Below are 27,634 nucleotides of genomic sequence, written 5' to 3' on the forward strand. Positions count from 1 at the left end.
TGGCCTAGGTCAGGAAGAAACTTCTTTAGTTGGTCTTTGAAAAATGGGTTGGATTTGGGTATGTGAAGGAGGGGCTAAAGCATTCCAAGTGAAAAAGAAAGGCATGATTTAAGTTCAGGAGGGAGAGCTGGACGGGCATGTTCAGCACAGCAGAGGACTTTACTAGGTAGAGCAATGTGTCTAGGAATAAGAGCTGAGGTATGTAGTATTCCCTAGATCCGAGACTCCACTGACTGTACCAAGTCATCATTATCTGATATACCACTAAAAACGAGAACAACTCGGCTGATTAAATGATGACGAACCATCAATTGTAGTGTGCTTCCTGATTTCACAGCTGTTAAAAAAAAAAAAAAAAAGAGGGATGCCTGGGTGGCTCAGTGGTTGAGCCTCTGCCTTCTGCTCAGGTTATGATCTCAGGGTCCTGGGATCGAGCCCCACATCCGTCTCTCTGCTCAGCAGGGAGCCTGCTTTCCCCCCTCTCTCTGCCTGCCTCCCTGCCTACTTGTGATCTCTCTCTCTCTGTCAAATAAATAAAATCTTTAAAAAAAAAATGAGGAAAAAATATACATATCTCAGAAATCAAACGTGTGGTAGATCGAAGGAATGTCCTATAGTGTCTTGAATGGTGGGAAGAGAAAGTGGCAGAAACTAGACTTCGGCATTTAAGGGAAGAGAGCCCTTGGTACATGGTACTTATTATCACTTACCTTGTAGTTTCCTCATGTGCCTTGCATATATAATAGTTTCTCAATGTAATAATTTATTTATATGCCTGGTTACTAAACAGATTTCAAGCAGCTTAAGCATTTACTTGGTGAATGAAGAAAGGCAGATCTTGTGTTTTCTGTTAGGCAAAGTAAGGTTTTAGGAGGTAAAAGTAACTATGAGTGGGAGCTGTGCTTTCTGTTGGTCTGTCTCCCCCTGAATTACAAACCTTAAAGTGGATACTAAACTGTCATCCAGAATCAGACTGGCTGCATCAGGAGCCTCTAGGGGAAAAACCTTCTTCAAAATACTGACGTTCACACTCATCCCATCCTTACTGATGCAGAATTCCCAAGGTTGGGACCTAGATTTCTATATGCTTTTAAAAACACTTCAGTTAATTTTTGAGAACCTCTACTGTAGACCATTTATTGGTTTTATTTTCTACCTCATTAGATGAAGTTATTCTTTATCACTCCCTTAAGTCTTTCATTTCTTTATTAAGTGTTCTGTTCTGTAAATTAATAAAGGAAGGGGGTAGTTCAGATTGTGAAAACAGCTTATAAATGTGGGAATCAAAGTAGACCTTGACACTTTACCTCACACAAAAGGTTGATTATTCTGAGAAGTCACATTTGATAAATTGCTCAGGTGTCTTAGAAGACATCTCTGTACTTTTTTATTCTAGAGCCAGTGGTGACTGGTGAGGAATATAAATGGTACTTTGTTTTCTCTTGGTAGGCAAGGAGGACACCATGAGCTGGCAGAACGCCTTATAGAAATACAGTATGAGCTGACCGACAGACTAGCCTTCTATCTCTGTGGCAGGAGACCAGGTGAGTGAAAGCAGTCTCTCTACATCTTCTGTCAGGTAACTAACCTCTGGAAAAACAAGTTGGAACACTGTTACCCAAGACTTCTACTTCAACGTATCCTTAAGAAAATTGCAAATAAGGATTTTTATTTGAAATAACTATAACATATTCAGTTATATGTAAAAGGTATAGTCAGTCAAAACTCCTGGAATTTTTATTTTTAAGACTTTAGCTCCAGAGGAGTGACTATTTTAAGAACCAAAGAGCATAATTGAATGTGCACTATAGTTCTTGACTATAGTTCTTGTGCATAATGAGACTAAGAATGGAAGAGCAGAGCAATAACTTACGTAGTTATTTGAAGAATTCTCCTATCAAAGGAATGGAAGAGAGTCCAAAAATGAACTTTGCCAAGTTTATTTATGAAGTAGAACTGGAGTCGGCAAACTGTGATCTGTGGGCCAAATCTAGCCTGCCACCTGTTTAAAGTTTTGATGCAAGATAGCCCTGTCAATTCATTTACATACTGTCTGGCTGTTTTCATGCTACTGTCACAGAACTGAGTAGATTGAGGGCTGCCTGGCTAACTTAGTAGAGCAGGTAACTCTTAATCTTGGGGTCATGAGTTTGAGCCCCACATTGAGTGCAGAGCTTACAGAAGGAAAGACAGAAAGAAGGAAAGGAAAGAAGAGAGTAGATTGAGTTTGCAACAAAGACCATATGGCTACAAAGCAAAAAATATTTACTGTCTGGACGTTTACAGAAAGTTTGCCAGTCCCTGATTAGAATATCCACATACACCTGAACAGTGGTTTCCTAACCTGGTTGTATGATGGGAGTTAATAACTTGGTTGTATGATGGAGTTAAGAGCCTCTGGTGTGGTTCTAAGGGAGATGGGGTAAGTACACTCCATCCTTTCTTTCCTGCTAACTACAATTTAAAACCCTGGACCAGAAGCATGGAGTAGCTATCTAAGGACTCTGGATGGTGGTTTAGGGAGCTCAAAGTACCATCAAGCTGGTGGTGAGTGTCCTGTTTATTTTACTTCTGATACGGCCTTTGTGATAGCCTGAAATCTGGAACTGTATAACAGGTGCAAAGAAGCCTTCTCTCTCTGGTCTATAGAGCAGTAAATGGGATCTTATGGGACAGAGAATTGGGGGGTTCCCCTGGGGTTTTTTTTCCTCCTTCTTCCTTTTTCCCCCACCCTAGCCCCTAGGAAGTCATGTGGCTGCAGCAATGGCAGCACAGCTGCCTAAATCTCTGACCAAAAAGTGTGAGGAGAATCCTGACTGCATTTATTTTTCTATTCTCTCATCACTTGGCCAGGAGGCAGAGCCTAACCTGGTCAGTTGCCTGCTAAAATTCTTCTATGGAGAATATTAATGTTCTCCATAGAATTTTAAAAAGACTCAGCGTTTCACAACATCATACACAAAATGTCTGGGATATCAACTGTAATTACTTGACGTAGGAAGAACCAGGAAAATTCCAAAGACTTGCAGGGGAAAAGATAGTCAACAAATGCCAACCCCAGATGACACAGATGTTGGAATTAATCAGACAAAGACTAAAGCAGATAGCAACATCATGCATTAAGAAGTAAGGGGGAATTTTCTTGAAGCAAATAGAAATATAGAAGGTCTCAGCAGAGAAACAGACCCAGATAGAAATGCTGAACTGAAAAGTACAATAACAAAAATTTTAAAACTCAATGGATGGACTTAATTGTGGACTAGAGATGACAAAGAAAAAGAGTCAATGAATTGAAATAGATCACTAGAAATTACCCAGTTTGAGCAACCCGGAGAAGAAAGAGTGGGAGGAAAAAGAAACTGAACACAGAGCCCAGGGACCTATGTGACATTATCAGAAGGTTGTATTTGTATTCTCAGACTCCAAGAAAGAGATCCAAAAGCCTGGCTCAGAAAAAGTATTTGAAGAAACATGGTTTCAAAACTAAATTTGGCAAAAGACGTAGACTTCAGATTTAAGAAACTCAGAGATTCCCAAATAGGATAAACTCAATAAAATCCTCCCTCAGACACATGAAAATCAAACTGCTGAAAACCCAAAGACCAAAAAAAATTGAAAGCAGCCAAGGGGGAAAAAAATGACAACATATGAAAAGACAGTTTGAATGGCTGTGGTTTTTAGTTGCAAAGAGTCAAGATGAAAAAGAAGTAGAACAATTTTTTAAAGTCCTGAAAGGAAAAAACTATCAATTCATAATTCCTCTTCCAGTGAAAATAACCTTCAGGAATGAAGGCAAAATAAAGACATTTTAAGATGAAGAGAACTAGTTGCTCTAACAGAAATGTGAAAGAAAGTTCTTTGGTTAAAAGGGAAATGATACCAAAGGGAATCTGGAACTTTAGAAGTGAAAGAAAAGCAACTGAAATGATAAATATCTAAATAGATCTAATAGACTGTTTTCCTCCTAAGATCTTTGAGATATGCATGGCAGTTTAATGCTTGTCTGGTGAGGTGTTCAGCATATGTCAGTGTGATACATTGATAAGGACGACACAAAAGGGGAATAGGTAAAAGAAATATGTAGGTGAGGATTTTACATTCTTCTTAAGTTGACAAAATATTCTAAGTAGACTAAAAGATGTATGCTGTAATGCATAGTACAACCATTAAAAATGGTCTACACAATGGAAGGTGGTCAAAACCTCTAGAGATAAAATGAAATGTTAAAAATTACTCAAATAACAAAAGAGACTTCAAAACATTCCAGAAAAGAGAAAAAAGGAGAGAAAGAGGAACAAAAACCTGAGGACCAAACAGAAACTAAACAAAAATTCTAGACTTAAATCCAAACATATTAATAATTACATTAAATGTTATGTTAATGACATAAATGTACCAAATAGAAAGCAGAGATTGTCAGAATGGATTTAAAATAAAAAATGAGCTCTAATAACTATATGCTCTCTATAAGAAACCTACTTTAAGGGGCGCCTGGGTGGCTCAGTGGGTTAAGCCTCTGCCTTCGGCTCAGGTCATGATCTTGAGGTCCTGGGATCGAGCCCCGCATCGGGCTCTCTGCTCAACATGCCTCTCTGACTACATGTGATCTCGTCACATAAATAAAATCTTTAAAAAAAAAAAAAAAAACCTACTTTAAATATAATGATGGAAGTTAGTTAAAAACAGAAAGGTATAAAAAGATATATCCTAGGAACACAGTAAAAGAAAGCTAAAGAGTTTATATTAATACCAAACAAAGTAGGGACACCTGGCTGGCTCAATCAGTTAAGCGTCTGCCTTCAACTTGGGTCGTGGTCTCAGGGTCCTGGGATTGGGTCCCATGTCGGGCTCCCTGCTCAGCGGGGAGCCTGCTTCTCCTTCTCCCTCTGCTGTTCCACCTGCTTGTGCACTCACTTTCTCTCTCTGACAGATAAATAAAATCTTAAAAAAAAACAAAAATAAAGTAGACTTTCAGGGCAAAGAAAATTAGCAGGGATAGAGATAACAGTTTTCCAAGGAGATGTAACAATTCTAAATGTGTACACACCTAGCAACAGGGTTTCAAAATACATGAAGCAAATTTTGATAGAAAAGGTCAAATCCCCAATTCTTGGATATTCAGCAGCCTTCATTTAGTAATAGATGGAACTGGTAGATGGGAATCAGCAAGGATATGGGGCACTTGGCTGGTGCAGTTGGTAAAGCATGTGACTCTTAATCTCAGAGTTGTGAGTTCAAGCTTCACAGTAGGGATGGAGACCACTTAAAAATAAAAAGCAAATATAATGAAATTTAAAAGAAGAAAATCAGCAAAGATAGCAAACTGAAACCAAATCGTCAGCCAACTGTATGTAGTTGACATTTGTTATGTGCTCTATCCAACATTGTCAGAATACACACTCCTTTTAAGTACATGTTGAACATTCACCAATTAGACCATATCCTGGGTTATAAAACAAAGCTTAACCAATCTAAAAGAATTAAAATCTTAAAGAGTATATTCTCTAACCATAATGGAATTAAGGTACTAAAAAGTAATAAAACTAACTGGAAAATTCCCAAATGTTTGGAAATTAACACAGTTCTAAATAATCCATGGGTCTAAGAGGAAATCTCAAGGAAAATTAGAAAATATTTTCAGATGAATGAATTATGAGATGCAGCTAAAGCAATTCTTAGAGGAAATTTTATAGTATTAAATTCTTGCATTAGAACACAAGAAAGCCCTCAAATTCTCCAGCTAAGGTTACACCATAAGAAACTATGAGTCTCAAAAAAAAAAAAAGAAAAGAAAAGAAACTGTGAGCTTCTTACTGCTTACTCATCCAAAAAGATGAGTAAAATAAACCCCAAGTAAGCAGAAGGTAGGAAATAACAAAGATAAGAGCAGGAATCAATGAAATTGAAAAAGGAAAACAGTAGAGAGAAATCAGTGAAACCAAACACTGATTTTGGGAAGAAAAAAAATGAATAAATGTCTAGCCATATTATAAATAATACAATGCACACAAATTAGACAACTTAGATAAAATGAACCAGTTCCTTGAAAGCCACTAACTACCAACCACCTACCCAAGAAGAAAGAGGTAAATGCATAATCTTAAATTTTAAGGAATTTTAATCTATACTTTAAAACATTCCATTGAAGAAAACCGAAACCCACATGACTTCACTGGTAAGTACTGTGAACAAGTTGAAGTGATTTTGCCATCAATTCAGCAGATAGGTTTGTTTTGTTTTGTTTTGAAAGATATTTATTTATTTATTCTACAGAGATCACAAGTAGGAAGAGAGGCAGGCGGGGGAGGTGGGTAGGGGGAAGCAGGCTCCCTACGGAGAGCCCTATGCTAGACTGGGTCCCAAGACCCTGAAATCACATCCTGAGCTGAAGGTGGAGGATTAACCCACTGAGCCACCCAGGCGCCCCATCAACAGATAGGTTTTATGATTCATATGATTTGCTAGCTTTGCAATTATGATTCTTAGTGGACATTTTTAAGTGTTAGGAATTCACACTCCAAGTTCTGCACATAAAATGAGACTATTCTACCAAACATTTGAAGAAGAAATAACATCAGTTCTACATGATATTTAGAAAAGAAAAAGGCAGGGAACATTCTGAACTCATTTTGTGAGGCTACCATTACCTTAACACCAAACCCAGCAGAGATAGCACACACACACACACACACAAAAAAAGCCCTTGTGAACATAGACACCAAAATCCTCAACAAAATGTTAACAGATTGAGTCCATATATATATCATATATATCGTAACCAAGTACAATTTTTAGATGCCAAAAGTAAATATTTAAAAATCAATATAATTTTATCATATTAACAGAATAGGAGAAGGAAACTATCAATCTTATCAGTTGATGCAGAAGAAGAATTTTTTTTTTTTAAAGATCTTATCCATTCACTTTACAGACAGAGATCACAAGTAGGCAGAGAAGCAGGCAGAGAGAGAGGAAGAAGCAGGCTCCCCACTGAGCAGAGAGCCCAATGTGGGGCTTGATCCCAGGACCCTGAGATCATGACCTGAGCTGAAGGCAGAGGCTTTAACCCACTGAGCCACCCAGGCGCCCCGCAGAAGAAGAATTTAATAAAATTCAATATTCCTTCATGATAAGAAAAAACTTAGCAAACTTGGAATAGAAGGGACTTCTTCAAGCGGATAAAGAGTATCTGTAGAGGGATGACTGGGTGGCTCAGTCAGTTAAGCATTTGCCTTTGGCTCAGTTCATGATCCCAGAGTTCTGGGATTGAGCCCTGCACGGGGGTGGGGTGGGTGGTTCTTGCTCAGCAGGGAGCCACCTTCTCCCTCTCCCTCTGCCTGCCACTCTCCTTGCTTGTGCTCTCTCCCCCTCTCTCTGACAAAATCTTAAAAAAAAAAAAAAAAAAAAAACCCACAGCTAACATCATCCTCAATGATGAAAGATTGAATGCTTTTGTTCAAATATCAGAAAGAAGGCCAGGACGTCCACTCCCACCATTCCTATTCATCATGACACTGGAAATCCCCCAGAATATAAGGCATACAGATTGAAATGGAAGAGATACAGCTGGTCATAAATAAGATGGCCTCTATGTAGAAAATCCCAAGGAATCTACAATAGTGTTCTTAGAACAAATAAATGAATTTAGCATGGTTGCAGAATATAAGGGAAATAATGAAACATCAATCATATTTCTATAGATTAGCAATGAACAATTGGAAAAGCTAGAAAAACAATACCATTTATAATAGCTCCAAATTAGATGCTTAGCTATAAATCTGACAAAATATTCATGGGCTCTGCATGCTGAAAACTAGCAAATGCTACTGAAAGAAATCAAGGAAGATCTGAATCAGTGGAGAGAGAACTGTGTTTATGAGTTAGAATAGTAATGTGTCAATTCTCTACAAATTGATTTGTAAAATTAATGCAATTCAAGGATTTTCTTGTGGACATAGATGTGCCAATTCTGAAATTTACACAGAAAAGCAGAGGAACTAGAATGGGACCATTTTTGCAAAAGAATGTGGGCAGAATCACACCTCCCAATTTTAACTTGTGCTGTAAAGCTCTGCTGAACTCAAGACCGTGGTTATGGAGGAGAGACAAGACATACAAGTCAGTTAAACAGTAGAGAGAATCCAGAAATAGACCCACACAAATATTTTCAGTTGATTTTTTGAGAATTGCAAAGACAATTCAGCGGGGGAAGAACAGTCTTTTAAGTATATGGTGTTCTAACAACTGGTCATCTATATGCAGAAATAAAAACTTCAGTACCTTCCACCTGGCATAAAGGATGTAACTCAAAATGGATCGTAGGTCTAAATGTAAAACCTAAAAGTATAAAACTTCTAAAGAAAACAGAAGAAAATCTTGATGATCTTGGACTTTGTAAAATGTTTACATGTAACACCAAAGGCACAACCCATGAAAGAAAATATGGGTAAATTGGACTTCATAAAAACTGAAAGCTTTTGCTCTGCAAAGGCTACAGTTAAGAAAGAGTGAAAAGACAGGCCACAGACTGGGAGAAAATACTAAGAAATCACGTGTCTAACAAAAGACTTGGGTCCAGAATATTTATACCTAAATATATAAAACTCAACAGAAAGAAAACAAACAACCCAGTACAAACTGGGCGAAGACCATATCCAGATGCCAAATAAGCACATGAACTTGAGATGCTCAGCATCATTGGCTATTAGGGAAATGCACATTAAAAGCACAAGACACCACTATACACCTATTAGAATGACTAAAATTTAAAAACCTGCCAAAGAAACTGACAACATGAGTGGGAAGATGTGAAGCAACTGTAACTTTTATATTGCTGGCTGCTAAACAAAGTGATAGAGCTACTGTGCCAAAAAGTCTAGCAGTTTCTTACCAAGTTATATACACATTTACCTAGTACCTACATAACCTAGCATTCCCATTCCTGGGTATTTATCCCAGAGAAATAAAGACTGATGTTACACAAAAACCTATATTTGAATGTTTGTAATGGCTTTTTATTCATTGACATGTGATCAGTGTCCTCCAGAAGCTACATTAGGACTGGCTCATTAAGTGTTGTAGGAGAAGGAAGCCCCACCCAGATCTGCCAAGACCATCTGCCTTGATGGTTTTATGCTAATTGATTAATTTGATGGTAAGCCACCAAAGCCCAAGGGTGCTCCTCCATCCCACATGGAGAGCTGACAAAAGCCCACTCTGCTCGTTTAGGCTCCCTAAAAGTTTTCTCCATGACTAAAGATCATCAGTTATACTGGGAATGAAATGAAGTGTAGGATTAGGGTGAGCACAGCCTTTTTGCTTAATGATGTCTGGACCTTTGTGCCTGAAGAAAATGGAAATATGATTCTTGCTACTAGCCAGGTCTTAGACAGTTCGTAGTCAGTCTGACACTTCTGCCCCTTCCCCAAATAATTCATAGTTATGAGAAACTGCTGATGGCAAGACGTAAATTAAGAAAATTATGGTAGTGTTCCTTTATCAATCTTACCAGTATTTATATAAACAAAACTCTGGCTTGATTTCTGTTTCAGATCACAAAAATGGACAGCACTTTATAATACCTCAAATGGCAGACAGGTAAGGCCACTGAAATACCAATCAGTTTTATCTGTCACTATTATTTCCTTGGTTGTATAGTGTTTAAGTGTATTATACTTTGTATTTAACAAAGCCCATACATTTTTCTCTTTTACGGCTATACAATTTGGAAATAAGACGGCTGTAAGTAAACCACCATGTAAAACTTAAGTTTGAAAGAGTACAAGTAACAGACATACTAGTAAAATTGGAGTTAGGGATATTGCCACAGTTTTAGCTAGTTGTGATGGAATATCGTGTCGATAGGTTGTATCACAGAATATTTCTGTATTATAAGAAAGGATATTCTTTGTCTATAACAGGGATTGGCAAATTTTTTAAGGGCTAGATAGTAGATATTTTAGGTTTTGTGGGCCATACAGCCTCTGTCACAACTACTCAACTCTGCCAGTTGTAGACGAAAGCATCTGTGGACATTAGGTAAATGAAGGGCAAATCAGTTGCAAGAAAATACTCTTTCTGGACACTGAAATGTGAATGCCATATAATTTTTCCTGTTTTAGGAAAACAGGAAACAAATGGCTTTTTCCCCCAAACCACTTAAAAATGTAAAAACCATGCATAGCTCATGGGCTGAACAAAGAAATGAGCCATAATCTGCCAACCCCTGGTCTGTGAGGTTAGCAAAGTTCACAGCTGCAGGAATGAACTTGAAATCCTTATTTATCCAATTACCTTTGCACAAACACTGTCAAGAGTTTATGAAACAGTTAGCTGCTATTCCACATGTAATCTTGCCACTCTGGTTGTTCACATTCTGCCCTTTCATATTTCCTTCTGTCATGCTTTTTTTGATACTTCAAGAATTGAGACTTCTCACATAAAGGGCCTGGGGATGAATCATCAGTAATTCTTGTCTACTAGTTATTCAGTGATTAATTTTATCTGTACCATGTTGCGTGACTTTGATTTTTCTAAAAGGAGTTACATATTCTTACGCTCAAAGTTTTCTTGCTAACTCTAAAGGGCTTAGAATTTTTGGTCCTGACCGTGTCCCTGAACTGTTACTTAATGTATTGATGCCTTGCCTATCTTAATGTTCTATAGAACTCATAAAAATGTTTTTTATTTATTTGCTTATTAGTTCTGTACATTTTCTTAGCAGCCTGGATTTGTCTGAATTGGCAAAAGCTGCTAAGAAGAAACTTCAGTCCGTGAGTATCTCTGTTTCCTAGTGAAGTTCAGTGTGGGAAACCATGCATCCTGCTGATACCTGTCCTCAGCCCATTACCTGCTGCAACAAATGACTTTGTTTCCTCCTCTGGGATGTTATAAAATCCGAAGCAGAACATTAAGTACTTAGAGAAGAGATAGGATGTACTCTTAAGTTTAGTAGATCTGATTTATCGGCTCTGCATCAGGTAATGGCGTTTTTCTCTGTCATTCTGAAAGTGAAGACTGTGCCTTTGGTGTTAGGGAGTTGTTTCTCCTGAGAGTACCCTAGTTCTCCTGAGAGTTCCCTAGTTTCTCTCAAGAGTAGGACACACTTTTAGGGATGCCTTCCGGTAGCCACCTAGGACTCTAGGGAAAGGCAGGAGCTGACGTTGGAGTTGTGAGTGCCGCAGATCCACTTGGCCACTATTTGCGATTGGGCCACCATCGTCACTGTCTTGCAGAGCCCACGGTGTTCAGCAGAGCTTTTTAAGTGTTTGTTTTCAAGGGCTGGTGGTCCTTCCCCAACTGCATGCTCAGAGCTTGCCCAGTTCTGCAGGGCCGAGCCTCCCTTCCGTCTGCGTCCCTCTTCCCAGCCTGCCTCAGTCAGGGGCCCAACAGATCAGCTTCTCTGGGAAGCTTCCTCTTAGTTTGATCCCCACAGATGAGGCCTCACCAGGGTGCTTCCCCGCTGCCTCAAGCACCAGATTGCCTGCCTTGGGCTGTTCTCATAGCTCTCTGGATCAGAATCAAGATTCTTAACTTCTTGTCATGACCTTGAAGGGCATCATCCAGTGCCCACCATTCAGTTTTTGCCCTGGTTGCCATCTGGTTCCTCCTGCGTGTGTGCATGCATGTACACATGTGTGAATGTATTTATTCCATTTTGGGTTAACACTCTCCGAGACCACCTTCAGATCCTCTTTGGGAGTCTTCTCTTTCTGCAGTGTTCTGCTTTCCGGGCTTCCAGCCCTTTTGTCATTCAAGTAGCTGAAATCTGACCACCTAGTGTAGAAGGGAGTTTCCCCAAGCCTGACTCTGAAATTGCCTCTCCCCTAATGTATGACTTTCTCTTTGTTCCTCTTTTCACAGAAGACCCTTTACTAACACTTCATATAATATTAAGTACTAAATATTACATAAAATGAATTTATCATTACTAGTATTTAACTGTGTTATGAAATAAATGTATTTTATGCAATTTGGTGTCTCTGTGTTCTGTATCTGTGGTTATGTGTGTCTGTGTTTTACCACGTTTCTCAAATTTAGGAGATCATGGTAGGATGATTAAGATGACAAGCTTTGGAATCAGATAGCACTAAATAGTCTCATTTCCTTTTAATTAGAGTATATAAGCCAATTTTTATTTTAAATAATACAAACATTATTGGTAATAGTCCAGCTCCCTTTGACTGACCTACATTTGCTATGCTGAGAGAGCTGCACAAAAGTTGGGGTTAGGTCGGTCATATCTCCAACATGTGGCAGGCACTAGATAAATATGTGGAACAAAGTTGAGTATAGCTCTCAAGAACTCAGGCTCTGGCTCAGACTGGTCAGGTACAGAGCTCATCTCTGACAAGCTCCTTAACCTCTCCGTGTCTTGGCATCCTCTCCTGGAAAGGGAGCTAATGATCAATCAGTGGCTACAGATCTGAAATGCTCCGTGAGGATGGACTGCTGTTATTACTTGTTGACCCCACCCCATGGTCTCCCCCTCACGGGGGACAGCTGGACCAGTGCCACTGCAGTGTTTATCCTAAAATATCTCCCTCTCTCCAGCTGAGAGAAATAGAAGACTAATATGTTTCTTAAATTAGTAAGTGTTAACATTGGAGAGACTTAAACTTGGATCTCGTGTCTATCACTTGCTGGCTTTGTGACTTCAAGCAAGCTCCTAACTTCTGTGCTTCAGTCTCCTGTCTGTAAAGTAGGATAATAGTAGTTCCTGTCTTAATAGAGGTGTCATGAGTATTAATGTGATGATAGTAGCACAGTGCCTGGGATGTAAGCCTTCAGTCTTGCTGTTGTAGTTACTGAGTAATAATAACCTTAGCTTGTAGCCCCTTATTGGGAAGAGACTGGATATTTAAGAGGCAAGTTCAAGTTCCCAGTCCCAGCAAAAAGCTCTCAGAGTTTATTTTCAACTATAAATATAAATTTAGCACACAAGAGAAAATATGGAAAATGGACAGGGGGAATCCTCTTCATTCACTATATTCTTAATGGACTCAGGCTCAATATTTTGATATATTCTGATTCTTATTTTATATGCATGTCATTTTTTTTTTTAAGATTTATTTATTTATTTGACAGACAGAGACAAGTAGGCAGAGAGAGAGGAGGAAGCAGGCTCCCCGCTGAGCAGAGAGCCCAACGTGGGGCTCGATCCCAGGACCCTGGGATCATGACCTGAGCCGAAGGCAGAGGCCTCAACCCACTGAGCCACCCAGGCGCCCCTGCATGTCATTTTTTTAAAATGGAAGCTGAATCTTAATTATAAGATTGTATATCCTGCTTCTCTCACCCAACAGTCTACCCATTTTAACAAGCTCCTATGAGGTCTGTTTAGCCAGCCTTTTAAATTGCCACATAAAATACCTTCTGGTCACTGTGTGACTGGATATTTACTGGGCCCCATCTCAGGGCCAGGTACTGTGGGTGGACATAAGGAACGCAGTAAGGAATAAGATTCAGTGTCAACTAAAAAGTGACAGCCATCAACCATCAGGATGTGTTTTATGAGGAAAACTGCAGAGAGCTGGAGCCATCCTGGTGGAGGCTTAGCCTCAACTGGACTGAGGAAGACCCAGCTGTCTTTCCCATCCCAGTGGCTGCCTGCTGGCGTGGAGACTATTCTGTTGGCTGACACTGCACGGCACGCTGATTAGACAGGCTGCCATTTGTGGGGGGTGCTGAGTACTTTCCAGGATTGGAGGCCTGCTTCCTGAAGAATATAGCAAAGTGGCTTACTGAAGACTGGATGATGGTTTCTGTAGTGGCATGTTTTACATTCTGAAAATGGCATGTTTTGGCATCTCTGTCCCACCATGGGTTTAGGATCCTTTCTATCTGTGGGCACCGACAAATGCTCAAGAGCAAAAGAGGGGACTTTAAAGGGTCAGAGAGTCAAGAACTGGACCCTGCATTTCAGATGACTCTGCCCTCCTTTATAGCACACCCCTGTCTGCTTGTCACAAAGAAGTGAGGCTGCTGTGGGAGGCAGATATTTCTAGAGGATCTGTACTATTCTGGAAATGTTATTGTCTGTTTGACAGTGGGTATTTACTAAGCACTGGCTTTGGATAAGACATTGGAGATTAAAGAGTGAATAAGTCACAGTGCCCACTCATTCTCCCAGTGTTAATCCTTGTCCCTTGTGTTCCTGGTTTTTTTTTTTTTCACTTGCAGCTAAGTAATCATTTGTTTGAAGAACTTGCCATGGATGTGTATGATGAAGTTGACAGGCGAGAGACCGATGCAGGTGACTGAAAGTGTGGCTTTCTCTTACAAGCTTCTGTTGTTGATGGGCGGTACTTCTACTGTCCTGTTGTTGCATGTTGTCGACATTTACTTTTGTGTATGTTGGTTTTGGAGTGTGCTTCCCCTAGTTTCCCTCGTGATGCCCGAGCTGTGGCTCTCAGAGAAGCAGTGGCACACTTGTGGTGATAAGATTCTGTCTCTGGCTCTTTCCTCTGGCTAGTCTGGCTTGCCACGCAAAACCACAGCACCCTGGTAACCGAGACAACTGTCGTCCCCTTCCTTCCAGTCAATCCCGAGTACTCTTCAACACGGAACCAGGCAAGTGGCCGAGTCTGAGAAGTAACCAGTGGTGGTATTTTGGGAAGGGCTGATGTGGTATTTAATTTTCCGAGGCTAGGTATTTTTAATTTTTTGATTGATTAAAGTTAATATCTTTTACACACACACACACACACACACACACACACACAACTCGAGAAATTGGTAAGAAAAGCAGTAAATGTAAATTGAAGACTAGAAAAGAATATAAAATAATTCACAGAAGAAATATAAATGGCTTACAAATGTGAAGAAATGTTTAACCTCTTAAAAAAAAAAAAATGTTTAACCTAACTAGTGATCTAAGAAAGCAGCCTAAAGGCATTCATTAAAATTTCATCAATCAACTACTCCAGGCTGGAAAGGATATAGGAAAATGGGCTTTCTTACGCTACAGATAAGAGTTTCCATTGCTGTAGACTTCAGAAAACTGATTTGTTAACTGATTTTAGAAGTCTCAAAACTAAGTCCATCATTTCCCATACATAATCCTTATTTGGGAATGTATGCTAGTAAAATAAAAATAAAGATTTATGCATAGTGATTTTCATCAAAGCACTGTATAAAATAATAGAGCATTGAAAACAGCCTAAGCCTCTGTCAGGAGGAGAAAATTGGGAAGGACTTTTAATTTTTATTGGTTAACTGCTATATATAATGATGAAGTTCCAGCATCTAGGCTATAACTTTATCTTGAAATTTTGAATTTTCTTCCAAATCAGTAATTCATTACTGGGCCTACTTCAAAACTGCATTGATAATGGGGAAAAAAGCATCAGGTAGAAATATTTTGGTTTTGTTCACAAAAATAAATGCACACGGTATTATTTAGTTCTCTTGTGTAGATGGTTCTGCCCTGTTTGCAAGGAAAATGTTGATGTGTGTGCCTCCCCTAGACTGCGGTGATACTTTGATCATGCTTGGAAGTCTTTGCTCGGGAGTCTTACTCAAGTCTAACAATGTGATTGGTTTTATGTGAATATCCACGTGTATGTTTTCACATTTGGGAATATTTCCAATTATTTCCTCTCTCAGGGCAGACAGAAACTCGCTCGGTTTAACGCCCATGAGTTTGCCACACTGGTCATCGACATTCTCAGTGACGCCAAGAGGAGACAGCAAGGCAGTCCTCTTTCTGGTTCAAAAGGTAACTGTTTCGAGCTGCTAAAATTTGATTCTTTGGCCTTCTAAACTTGACACAAGTATTAAATTTAGAATTATAAATTAACTAAAACAATTATCATGAAAAGTTTACCCTTTTGAGCCCTGAGAAACTATAAATATTTCAGGGTTGTTAACTGCTATTCAAATTTGTCCAATATGTTTTTTCCTCTTAGATCACCTATCTTCCCTATAAAATTGCATCCTGACCTATCTTCCCTATAAAATTGCATCCTGAAATTAACCTAAAAGTCTGACTTAGGTCTCATTAAAGGGCAGAAGAAAAATCAACCTTCTTGATTGATACTTCAGCTCACCTGTTATTGGTTACAAACAGAATTGAGCGCTAAATAATAAAATTAGTTACTATAAACTTTATATGTCTATAGTAAGAATTATTGTAGTTTATGTAGAGAGCACCGAGCCCTATTTCCAAGATGCCCTGTTGAGTCTAGCTTAGTAGCTCCACATCCTAGCTCTGCGCTTAAGAACACACTCTTCTCCATTTCTATTACTATATACTTCTTGGTTTTTTTCTAATTATAGAAGTAATACATTTTAATTATAAAACATTAAACAGAAGAAATACATACCATAAAAATTAAGGTTTCAGTTCATTAACTGATATTAGTTTGTTTTTGATTTTACTGGCTCAACCAGGAATAAGCAAATTCTAAGAAAATCTACTAAATTTTGGTGAAGGTGCAGTGATACATAAATTTGAAATCTCAAAATGTATATACTCTTTGATTTGATATTACTATTTCTACTTATTTGAGGGGAAATAATCAGAGATGTTATGAGAATATGTAATACTTTTTTGAAAACATTAGAAACAAATAATAGAATTATATATTTGAATAATGCAGACATATTCCCCCCCAAAGAATATATAATGACACAACATAAAGGAATAGATTAGTCTTTTTTTAAGTATTTAATGTAATCCCCATTTTGTAAGAAAAACATTTATACACATACATATGTACAAGTAAATACACTGCATTAAGTACTGTGTAAATACATAATCCTCATTATTTCAGATCGCATATTTGCAAATTCATCTACTAAAACTTATCTGTAACTTTGAAATCAGCACTTTCATAGCAACTTACGGACATGTGCAGAGAGGCAAAAATTTGAGTTGCCCAAAACTCACGTACGTTAAAATTGAACAAAACATTTGTATGTCTTTTTGTCTCAACTGTCATACTTTTTAGGTCTGCTTAGTACCACATTTGGTACACATTTTTAGGTACCACTTGCCTTTTTAGGTCTGCTTAGTACCACATTTTACATTTTTCTGCTTTTTGTTGATGATTCTGCTGTTTAAAATGGCCCCCAAGCGTAGTTTCATAGTGCTGTCTGGGGCTCCTTAGCACAAGAAAGCTGTGATGTGCCTTATGGAGAAAATACCTGTTAGATAAGTTTCATTCAAACATGGGTTTTAGTGCTCTTGGCTGTGAGTTCACTGTTAATGAATCAACAGTGTATATTAAAGGTGTCTGAACAGGGACGCCTGAGTGGCTCTGTCAGTTGGGCGTCTGACTCTTGGTTTTGGCTCAGGTCATGATTTTTTTTTAAGGTTTTATTTATTTATTTACCAGAAAGAACATGAACAGAAGTTGGGGGAGTAGCAAAGAGAGGGAAGCAGGCTCCCTGCCGACCAAGGAGCCTGACGCAGGGCTTGATCCCAGGAACCCTGGGATTGTGATCTGAGCTGAAGGCAGACGCTTAGCCGACTGAGCCACCTAGGCACCCCTTAGGTTGTGATTTCATAGGTTGTGGGATTGAGCCCCATGGGAGCCTCCAAACTCAGTATGGAGTTTGCATGAAAGATTCTCTCCCTCTGCCCCTCCCCTACTCGTGCTCTGTCACTCTCTATCTCTCAAATAAATAAATGTTTTTTTGTTTTGGGGTTTTTTAAAAAAGATTTTATTTATTTGACAGACAGAGATCACAAGTAGGCAGAGAGTCAGGCAGAGGGGGAGGGGAAAGCAGGCTTCCTCCTGAGCAGAGAGCCCCATGTGGGGTTCAATCCCAGGACCCTGAGATCATGACCCAAGCCAAAGACAGAGGCTTAACCCACTGAGCCACCCAGGAGCCCCTAAATAAATGTTTTTTAAAAATGTATAATTGGGGTGCCTGGGTTGCTCAGTCCTTAAGCATCTGCCTTCAGCTCAGGTCATGATCCAAGGGTCCTGGGATCCAGTCCCACATTGGGCTCCCTGCTCAGTGGGAAGCCTTCTTCTCCCTCTCCCACTTTGTCTGCTTGTGTTCCCTCTCTCACTGTTTCTCTCTGTGAATTAAATAAATAAATAAAATTTTTTAAAAAGAGAAAAAATTTGAAAATAAAAAATGGTGTGTAAGCAGAAACACACATAAAGTAAGGTTCCATATTGATCAGTGGACAAAAACACGAGCAAAGGCTGGCAGGAACCTACCCCTGTATGTCCTCTTGGAACAGTGGTTCAAGATTTGCTAATTCAGTCTTTACACCTTTAGGGACCATATCAATACAAGTGATGAAATGGACTCTTTATGTGTTTAGGAAAAGACCGGAAAGATATAGACCAAAATAAATCAGCAGCTATGATTGATTACCACTAGCTTCAAATTTTCTTTTCTTTCTTTCCTTTTTTTTTTAAGATTTTATTTATTTATTTATCAAATAAAGAACAGGCTCGCTGGCATTTAGTCCTGACTGCCAGAGAGAACTGAGAAAGGAGGAGCAACAGGCAGAGGGAGAAGCAGGCTCCCCGCTGAGCAAGGAGCCAGATCCCAGACTCGATCCTAGGACCCTGGGATCATGACCCAAGTCAAAGGCAGATGCTTAACTAACTGGGCCACCCAGGCATACCTCAGATTTTCTGTATTGAGTATTACTTCTGTAATTCAGATGATATATCCATTTTAAATATAAATTTGAAAGATTAAAATTCCTGTTGGAAATCAGAGGTCACCTTGAGTTAGTTGCCTCAGAGAAGTTGGAAGAGACTTGGATAATTTGTGAAATCTTTTATTCAAAATGTGGAATCTTCCCTGCTCCCCTATAGGCCATACCTCCCTGGTGTGCATGTGTGTCTGTCCACTGGGTTGTTCTGTTTTCTCAGTTCTCTCTGGCAGTCAGGACTAAATGCCAGCGAGCCTGTTCTTTGAGCAGCAAGTTTCCAGGCTCCATTTTAACAGTGTCCTTACAGTGACATTACCTTGTAAACAAGTTACAAGGTACAGTTGAATCATGGTTAATTTTATATTAGTTACAACTTTAGTTCCCTGATTTGGAACTACACTCTGTCTCCTGGAATGATGAGAAACTCAGGAACCTGCCTCCTCAGTCTGAGCAGCACTTTCATAAACCACCTAATTAATTTGCCCAGATTTGGTGAGTGACCCAGAGAGACGCTGAAATGCCTCTGTGCAGTTGACGGTAGGCCCTCTGTCTGGTTGATAACTTGCCCTGTGATGTTTACATTAGTGTGACTGTAAAATTGGAATTTCTGTCATTTTCTTTTAGTCTTTAAATGGCTAAACCCAAAACTCCTCCCAGTGGATTTTAGGGGAAAAAGGTTTTTTTAAGCCTGAAGAAAAGTTATTTGCTTCTATTGATAGACAATGTGGAGCTTATACTGAAATCAATCAATAACCAGCACAGTGTTGAGAGTCAAGACAATGACCAGCCAGACTATGACAGTGTGGCCTCAGATGAAGACACGGATCTGGAAGCTACTGCAAGCAAAGCAAACAGGCAGAAGGTGAGGTGACATATTGCACACAGAAAGGGAGAATATGTTTCTTCTTGGAATCTTTCCCCCTGCAAAATCGTCTTATTTGTAAACCACTGTGAAAAGTGCTCTGGAGGTAAAGTTGGGTTTACTTCTTGGGCCAGCAAGGTAAATCGTTTTAAAATAGGGGATCCTGTGTCCCTAAGTTGATTGCTGAATCACAGTCCTACCTCGGTTGTGATTTATAAAACTTGTGAGGAGGGGCTGATGTGTTTTATTCCCTCAGTAAATGTTTGTCAAGTAACTTCTCTGGATCATACTCTCCCGAATGAGGCCCAGTCCCTTTCCTGTGAGGCCGCCCCCTGCCTGTTAGGAGAGAGAACTGCAGTCAGCAGTACAAAGTGATACATGGAAGCCAGGGGTAGGGATGTGAGAGGACACCCAGCTTGTTGGCAAGGACAAGTGTTCGGGGGCACTGTGTAAGTGTCTTGTCAACATGTGCCTTAAAGGATGCATGGGATTAGGTGTGTGGGGAGGCAGGGGAGGGTGATCTAGGCAGAGAGAAGGTGAAGGAGGATGTCTTGCAGAACCTGCTTTTGGTAGAGACAACCTGAAAGGACTGGGACACACAACTGTAGCAGAGGGCAGGGGTCACGCCATGGAGGAACATGACCTCAGACAGAAGAGTCCCTACCTTGGCAGGCAGTGTAGAGCCCAGGAACCTCTTAGGCAGGGCAGGGGGGCAATAGTCAGCAATTTGGGTTCCTCTCTTTGGGGAGGACGGTTCTTTGTAGGTCAGAGAGCAAAGGAAGGAAACCCTGTTGGGGCACTGCTGAAGAGGCCGCTGTGGAGCCCATGCTAAGAGGGTCCAGATGGAAGGGAAGTCACAGTAGCCAAGGGAGTGTGGACCCAAGGAGAAGGCAGCAGAGGCCTGCTGGTCCACCTGCTGCTGAGTCCCCAAGACCTTGCCCCAGATCTCGCCCCAAAGGAGCTCAGCAAACGTTTGAGAATGGACAAAGACAGATAAACAGGTCTCAGCAATAAGTTCAAATGTTTGAAGTGGGGACGTAGACCTACAGAAGATGTGTCCAGAGCTGTCCAGCTCACACAACTGCAAGAAGGGTAGTGCCACCGGCAGATACAGGGAATGTAGAGGGGACAGCAAGAGTCACTTGTCCCATCTGATACGCCCCTGCCCAGCGTCCCCGGAAGCACCAGATTCAGACCAAAAGCCAAAGTCATGATGGGATCCTACCAGCTGGCATCCTCTCTGCCTTGCACACCTGCTCCTGCTGGCTAGAACATTCCTCCAGACAGCCACTGGACTGATGTCCTTCCAGCTGTTACTCATATCTCACCTACCCAAAGGCTTATCCCACCTGTCTCATTAAAAGGCACTCACCTTCACTCCTAATTGTCTCCCCAGCCCCTCACCTTGCTCCATTTTCTCTGTTTTCCACAGCACTTGTCATCTGCTGTCATATTAGGTAGTCACTTATTTTTATTTTGTCTCTCTCCCACTCTGCTGGGGTATAAAACACCATGGAAGCAGTAATCTTTGTCTATTTTCTTTTTTTTATATATCCCAAGTCCCTAGAATGCTGCCTGATGCTCAATACAAATAGGTTGGAATGAAGGAATTACTGAAAGAATGTATTGAAAAAAGGAAAAAGGAATGAGCAAGAGAAGGCAGACAGGCAATACAAGACAGGTGCTCCGGGAGTCCTCGTCAGACTAGATTTGTGGCCACACTCCCTGTTCTGTTAGAAAATACTGACTCTGATATTTTTCAGATATTATAGTAACCCTACCTTTATGTTTTATTTTTGTGTTCCTCCCAGAAGCCTTGATTTGCTTTGATTAACTTTGCAGTCCAGCTGGCATGGTCAGAATTTAAAATTCTTTAGCTATGAGTCTTGCATGTTATCGTCATTTCAGATTGTGAACATTTTCCCCAATTTATTTTTAGAGCCTAGATTCAGATTTATCAGATGGACCAGTCACTGTGCAGGAATTTATGGAGGTCAAAAACGCTCTAGTGGCTTCTGAAGCCAAGATACTACAGCTAATGAAGGTGAATAACAACTTGAGTGACGAGCTGAGAATTATGCAGAAAAAGGTAACATGTTAATAAATGCCAGGATGATTGACTCTTTAACCCTGTAGTATAAGGAAGAATCCCAGGCACAATGCTGGTGGGCAGAGGGAAGAAAAGCAGTTATTGTAACAGACCTAAAAACCTTTGGACCAAGCTTTTTGGAACCAGTATGTATTTGGATATTTCAAATGAAGTGGTTTTGATTAGAAATAAGTCCAGAGTGAGTTTCCCAGGCACTTGAACCTAGTTGCAGCCACCCTTGCACTGCTCCGTGCTTCCTGGGAGTGTGGATGCCCCTCATGGATGCACGCCATCCTATTGCTCATTCTAAAGAACCACACCATGAAGACAGAGCAGGCAGAAGCCCTTCTCAGCGTTCCATGCAGAGGGTGCCATCCCTGCTCACTCATATTCTGTTGTTACCCACCCAGCTCTGGCAGCTTTGTCCCCACATCCCCAGTACTTACTAATTTAGGGTATCCTCAGAGCCTAGAGCAGGGCCTGCCGTGGGGTAGGGACTCCATAAATATAAGAAAACATTTTCGTTTGCACTGGCAAGAGCTGTACACTAGTAAGAGACAATCCCACTTGCCTGGCATGTTCTCGTTCACTGCCTTTTGGGAGAGACAGAAATACATGAATGTATTTGCCCCTAAAAGGAGCCTGGCTACTAGTAGCAAGGAATATGCTTAAAGGGGGATTATGTGTGCAACTCTTCATGAGAAGGCTGTCCCTGTCAGATTTTGTGCACTTCCCCTTAAATAGAAACAAAACAAAGTAACAAAGTATGTATCTGTGTCTTAATTCTGCCATTTGAAGAGTAATGTTTCAGAATCATTATCAGGAACAGAGGACAAGGTGCGCTCCCTGTGTGGTTGGGCCTTCCCAGTCACGTCCCCTAAAGGAAGCCCAAGGAACTAGAAGAAGGAGGTCTGTCCCCTCTGCCTGTCAGGGAAGGACACTGCAGTACACTCTCGCTTGGGGCTTGGTCTAGGATTCTTTTGGTGTGGAGTTCTAGATCTTTTTTTTTTTAGATAAATGGCCCCAAACCTGTAATACTGTCTGTAGATCAACCAGATTTAATTCACCCTTTGTTCTGGGCCAGCCTGGCCCTATCAAGGGCTGGTGTGCAACTGTGAGCAGGGTAGACCAAGAGCCCTTCTGCTGTATCATACAGGGCTTGCACTTCTGTCTTTTCTGAAATATCTTTTGTTTAATGAATTACAGTTTGTCCCATTAATTGAACTAATAATTTTTGTTGAGGTGACTTTTTCTGAAACATGCTGACTTTGCCAGTGTAAATCAGTCTGCTAACCATCACTTTTTTTCTTTTTTTTTTTATAATGCTCCTTTAGTATTTGTAGAAATTGCCAGAGATAACCTCATATCTCTGAAAGCAAATGCCACATTTGCTTTAAGAAAAATTGCATTAAGAAATGCAAAGTGAAATTATTTGCCATTGCTCATGGATTATCTCCTCAATTCTTAGAAATGCTTTTGATTTCTGGAGCTATTGGATTACCTGTAACTTCTCGTTTCCTGTTACACTCCTTCCAAACAAACATGTATAGTCTGATTCTTACTAAGATAGCATCGATCAAGTTTATTCTAGGACATCTCTCTAAATACCGAGGACTAAAATTTTTTAAAATCAAGACAAGGAACTTGTGCTCTCAAACACATTCAAGTAAAATCCACCCTGGATATTTTAGAGGCATGACAAGTGTTAAGTTGAAGTTTCAAATTTCAAGGCATTCATTTTTGGATGACAAAGCATTACCTAAAAAACTCTTAAGAGAAGGTTTTTACATAGACAGGCACATGACCAGACACACTGGTCATTCATGGAGGGGCGTGTGCGGTTCTGCTCCTCACTTTCTGGACTGTGTCCATTTAGTGACATGGGCTCACTAATAAATAGTTTTACAGGCACCTTGTGCTTGTCTCTATCCTGGAATGTAGGAATTTTCAGTGGCTGCTTGTCACTTTGTAGCTGTTCTTTCATTAGGAAATGAGTCGCACATAGAAGTTATACCGTGTAAGCCTTTGTGGTATAGAAGCACTCTATCATTCCTTAGTGGATCATCCTTGGGAAAAACAGAAGTTAGGGTATTTCTGTGGCAGAGGCAGTATAAATCAGACTGTCCCCAAAATTTGGCGCTATTACTGTAAAGTATGTAGAATTTGCTTATTTTGCAAAGATGTGTTGGTTTTATTTCAAAGTTAGGTAAAAGTTTTTTATCTATATAGCTGACAAAGTAGCATGATTTGTATCTGATCTTTCATATTTAACAGTTGCTTGGAAAAGATGCTAATTAATGAAGAGGAGCAGCCACTATTGGTGTATAATTCACAGATCGGTGCTTTCTAAATAAAAATTGAAAGTAACTCCTAACACTGAATGGGTTTACTATTGAAAAAGTAATGATCTTCTGGTGCAAATACATTTGCTTGCAGACTTAAGCCTTGGCCCCGGTGGGGAATTTGGTCAGAGTTTACAGTCTCTGTCAAAGAGTAGACAGCTAAACTTACACCACACCCAGCTTATAAAATGTCTTAGAAGATGAAGGAGCACCAGAGGGGAAGGACACTGTGCAGACAGGACTCAGTTAATTGTGTTTCAAATACCAGACGCTAAGGAGTAACACGATTCCTTGCTGATCCCTTATCTCTAACTCATCAAACATCATGAAGCAGCCTGCATGTGAGGAATGGAAGGAGCAGTCAGAGTCTCCAAGTGACAGCCTCTAAGGGTGGTGCCAGGCAGATTAGAGTAATTAAAGCTGACACCGCCAAGGTCGCGTTTTTGGGTGACAAAGCCAAAGGAGAGAGGCCAAATATTCCGGCCCTGGCTGAAAGCTGATCAATCACCAGAGGGAAGCAAGCGTGCTACGTGGAGCATTCAGATGAAGATGTTAACTTAGTTTGATAGGCCTCCATTTTTCTTCGTGATATGTTAATATAGCAAACGTACCATGATTCGGTTCCCTCTCTTTTTAAAGAAGTTCTAAATTGTTTGGAATATCAAGAGTATTCTGTAATAAAAATTTGTTGATTATAATTTTTCTTGTTGGCTTTTTGGGAAGCAGTAGCCCATCTGATTTTTTGTAAGCTGAACTTCACTGTCTTTCTTGCTTTGCAAAGCAACTCCGGTTATCTTTGTGCTGCTTCCATGGTGTCTGCTGGCATTTTTGGCATTTGCAAATTGCTCAGGGCTCATTTGAAAAGCAGCTTACCTAAATCATCATGATCTCAAGCTCTTGCTTGAAACAGCCTTAGAAGAATCCAGAGTCTGGCTTGCCTGCAAACATTTCCTAGGCCCACCATGACCAGTTTTTAAGTGGTTAGACATTTTGTTTTTAAAAAGTCCAAACTATAACTTTTCTGCAATGAGAAATCAAGCCTGTTTAATTTGCTTGAGTGATAAAGTGAGTTGATTTGTGTCACTCATTCTAGGAGAGCGAGCTCTTGTTTGTAGTTGCCTGTAACTTTCAACCCAGCTAGCTGTTACTGTTCTTACTGTTTAAAGCTGGTAGTTGTATGCGTTTACTTGGTGTTTGCTTTTTCTGCTTGCTATAGAAAAACACCGTCCCACTGCCAAACATTTCTTTCAGCTTCAAACACTCCAGAGTGAAAATTTGAACCTCAGGAAACAGGCCACAACCAATATTTATCAGGTGCAAACTGGTTCTGAGTACACAGACACTTCGAACCACTCTTCCTTAAAGCGACGTCCGTCTGCCCGGGGCAGTAGGCCCATGTCCATGTACGAGACGGGATCAGGTCAGAAACCATATCTCCCAATGGGAGAAGTGAACCACCCCGAAGAGAGCAGGACGAGACTCCAGCCTTTCCCTGCGCACGTAAGTAACACCACCGGCGCTTACGCTCTTCACTCTCTGTCCAGCCTGACTCCTGCATTCCCTCTTCTGAACCTGCAGATCCCTGTGTCTCTGCTTTGCCAAATTGGGCTAGGAGAGTTATCCTTGTGTTTGCTGTATTAACATGTCAACAGATGCTCATTATACTCCTGCAAGCAGACAGGGCCATTGGCTGAAAGTTTTATAGCAAGATTCAGGTTCTGGTTCCTGTTGAGCACTACAACACCTCCCCCCCCCCCCGCCCCCGCCACTTTTCTCCTTCATATCCATATCTTTCCCAGCCAGCCAGTACTGGAACTTCTTTTGTAACAAACTTTCTTCCCCAATTCTGAAACCTAAAACAAATGGTAAAGGTCACCAGCAGAAGGAAGTGCCATCTTCTATGATGTAGACAGATAGGTGCCCCTCTGTGAAATGGAGCCCTTAGAACTCAGTGTGCCTTTTCTGCTCCCTCCCGGCGGGGCAGGTGGTGTGTGTGGCCTGGACGTTCAGGGTAGGTCTGGAAGCCTCTGCACCTCCTCAGCCTCTCGGCATGTGGTCAGCCTGCCTGCTTAGCTTCTGCATCCCCTTCCTCCCCTTCATGGAGAAAATGTTGCTGTGTCATTTCATAAAAGGAAAATGTAAAACCTCTATACCAATTTTACAAGTATTGTATGCCAAAGATTGCATTCTGTAACAGGCTGCTAACCACCTTGTTCTACAGTGGAATAAGTATTGTGTTTTGAGGTTTTCAAATGTTACTTTTCTTTTGGATTAATTTGTTTTAAAAACCCATGTTTTGACAAAATGTTACAGCCCTTTAGAACTTGTTTTTTTCAGAGAGTAGTATTTATCTTTCATGAATGTGAAAGTTATTTCTTTAGTCAAATTTTATAGGAGTCTCCAAGAAGTTTTGAGTAAATGCAGAGTAAAGGATATGGTCTAGTAAATTAAGCCCTAGTTTAATTTTGTCAGGCTTAAGTGCAATAAAATTTCAGTGTTGTATTGTAGTTGGGCGGCGAGGGGTGGGTCTCTTCAGCTTTTTAAGTTGTTTCGGCTAAAGCATCCTAAGGCAATTGATTTGATATGTTTGGTGTAATGGAAATGCCATCAAACTAACTTAATCTTATTTTTGTATAACTGAAAACAAAAATTAGGAAAAGCAACTTTGTCAGTTTTCACAGTATCCTTTTTTATTTTAGAAACATTTAGAATGCAATGTTATTTTATTGCTAAAGTTCTGTATCTGTACTGAAGAATAGATTAATAACCTATATCAACTGAACCATTCATATAGTTTCTTATTTCAAGTATATCCTGATTAAAAAACAAATATTCATTTAAGGCCATCCATTAAAAAAAAACTGACAAAATGAACAAATTAGGCTAGATGTTATCTTTTCTCTTATGGAAAAGTAGCTTTGTAAATTCCAAGTAATTTCTGGGAGGCATCTCACTAAAGGAGTAAACATTTCTGGGGACCTGTCATCAGTTAGCATGGCAGTAAGCCTGCTTGTCACAGAAATTTCAGCATTGATCTCACACAGTGAGTTACTTTTTAGGATTCTTTTACTGGGAAGCCCTGGACTAAAGCCAGGGTAGGTGGTAGGGTTTTTTGTTTGTTTTGTATTTTCCCGAGTGTGTTTTTTTTTCCCCTTCCAGATCGGGAGGAGTGCGCTTGTGACCTCCTCTTCGTCTCTGCCTTCCTTCCCCTCCACACTTTCCTGGTCGAGGGACGAAAGCACCCGAAGGGTTAAGTACACTCTGACCGGTCTCCTCTCTGGAGGAGGGGCAGTGCCCCTCCGTGCTTTGTGCTTCTCCTGGCCCTCCACTAACTGCCCTTCTGTCCTGCATGAGGCAGTACTTCCCCCAGGTGTCTCACCACAGCGGCTCAAGGGCACACACATGCACACACGTGCAGACACACACGCACATGCATGTCTGTAGGAGGCGGTCTCCCTTTTCTCTAACCCCGTGTTGCTCAATTTCACTTAATATTAACAAAGTTTGTAATTCGCCCTATAACATTTATTCAGAACATACTGTCTCTTTAAACAATCAGAAAATTAGCTGGCTGCTGGTTAAATATTGTAATAGGGTAATTGTGTCAAATTTGTCGAGAGTAACAGTTATCAGATCAACATTAGTATACTTGGGCTAACTGAAACACTAAGACATCATGCTTTATTATTTTTTTATTTCTTTGCCTGTTGACATTT

At 40.3% G+C, this 27,634-nt stretch overlaps 1 protein-coding gene across 12 annotated transcripts in view; it reads left to right on the top strand.

Annotated features, from left to right (window-relative positions):
• GIT2 (GIT ArfGAP 2) overlaps nucleotides 1–27,634 on the top strand; it is a 51,493-nt gene that overhangs the window by 10,829 nt on the left and 13,030 nt on the right. For 2 of the 12 annotated variants that reach the window (XM_059140901.1, XM_059140906.1), the window contains 10 exons: nucleotides 1,450–1,544; nucleotides 9,552–9,597; nucleotides 10,721–10,772; nucleotides 14,182–14,254; nucleotides 14,474–14,571; nucleotides 15,607–15,718; nucleotides 19,345–19,487; nucleotides 21,427–21,576; nucleotides 25,170–25,418; nucleotides 27,078–27,167. In XM_059140901.1, coding sequence (XP_058996884.1) covers nucleotides 1,450–1,544; nucleotides 9,552–9,597; nucleotides 10,721–10,772; nucleotides 14,182–14,254; nucleotides 14,474–14,571; nucleotides 15,607–15,718; nucleotides 19,345–19,487; nucleotides 21,427–21,576; nucleotides 25,170–25,418; nucleotides 27,078–27,167 — 1,108 coding nt within the window. Of the gene's footprint in view, nucleotides 1–1,449; nucleotides 1,545–9,551; nucleotides 9,598–10,720; nucleotides 10,773–14,181; nucleotides 14,255–14,473; nucleotides 14,572–15,606; nucleotides 15,719–19,344; nucleotides 19,488–21,426; nucleotides 21,577–23,850; nucleotides 24,617–25,169; nucleotides 25,419–27,077; nucleotides 27,168–27,634 lie in introns of those variants that run through there. The other 10 variants (XM_059140902.1, XM_059140903.1, XM_059140908.1 and 7 more) reach the window with 10 other exon arrangements.

The sequence above is a fragment of the Mustela lutreola genome, chromosome 11, assembly GCF_030435805.1.
Source record: "Mustela lutreola isolate mMusLut2 chromosome 11, mMusLut2.pri, whole genome shotgun sequence".
NCBI classification, from domain to species: Eukaryota; Metazoa; Chordata; class Mammalia; order Carnivora; family Mustelidae; genus Mustela; species Mustela lutreola.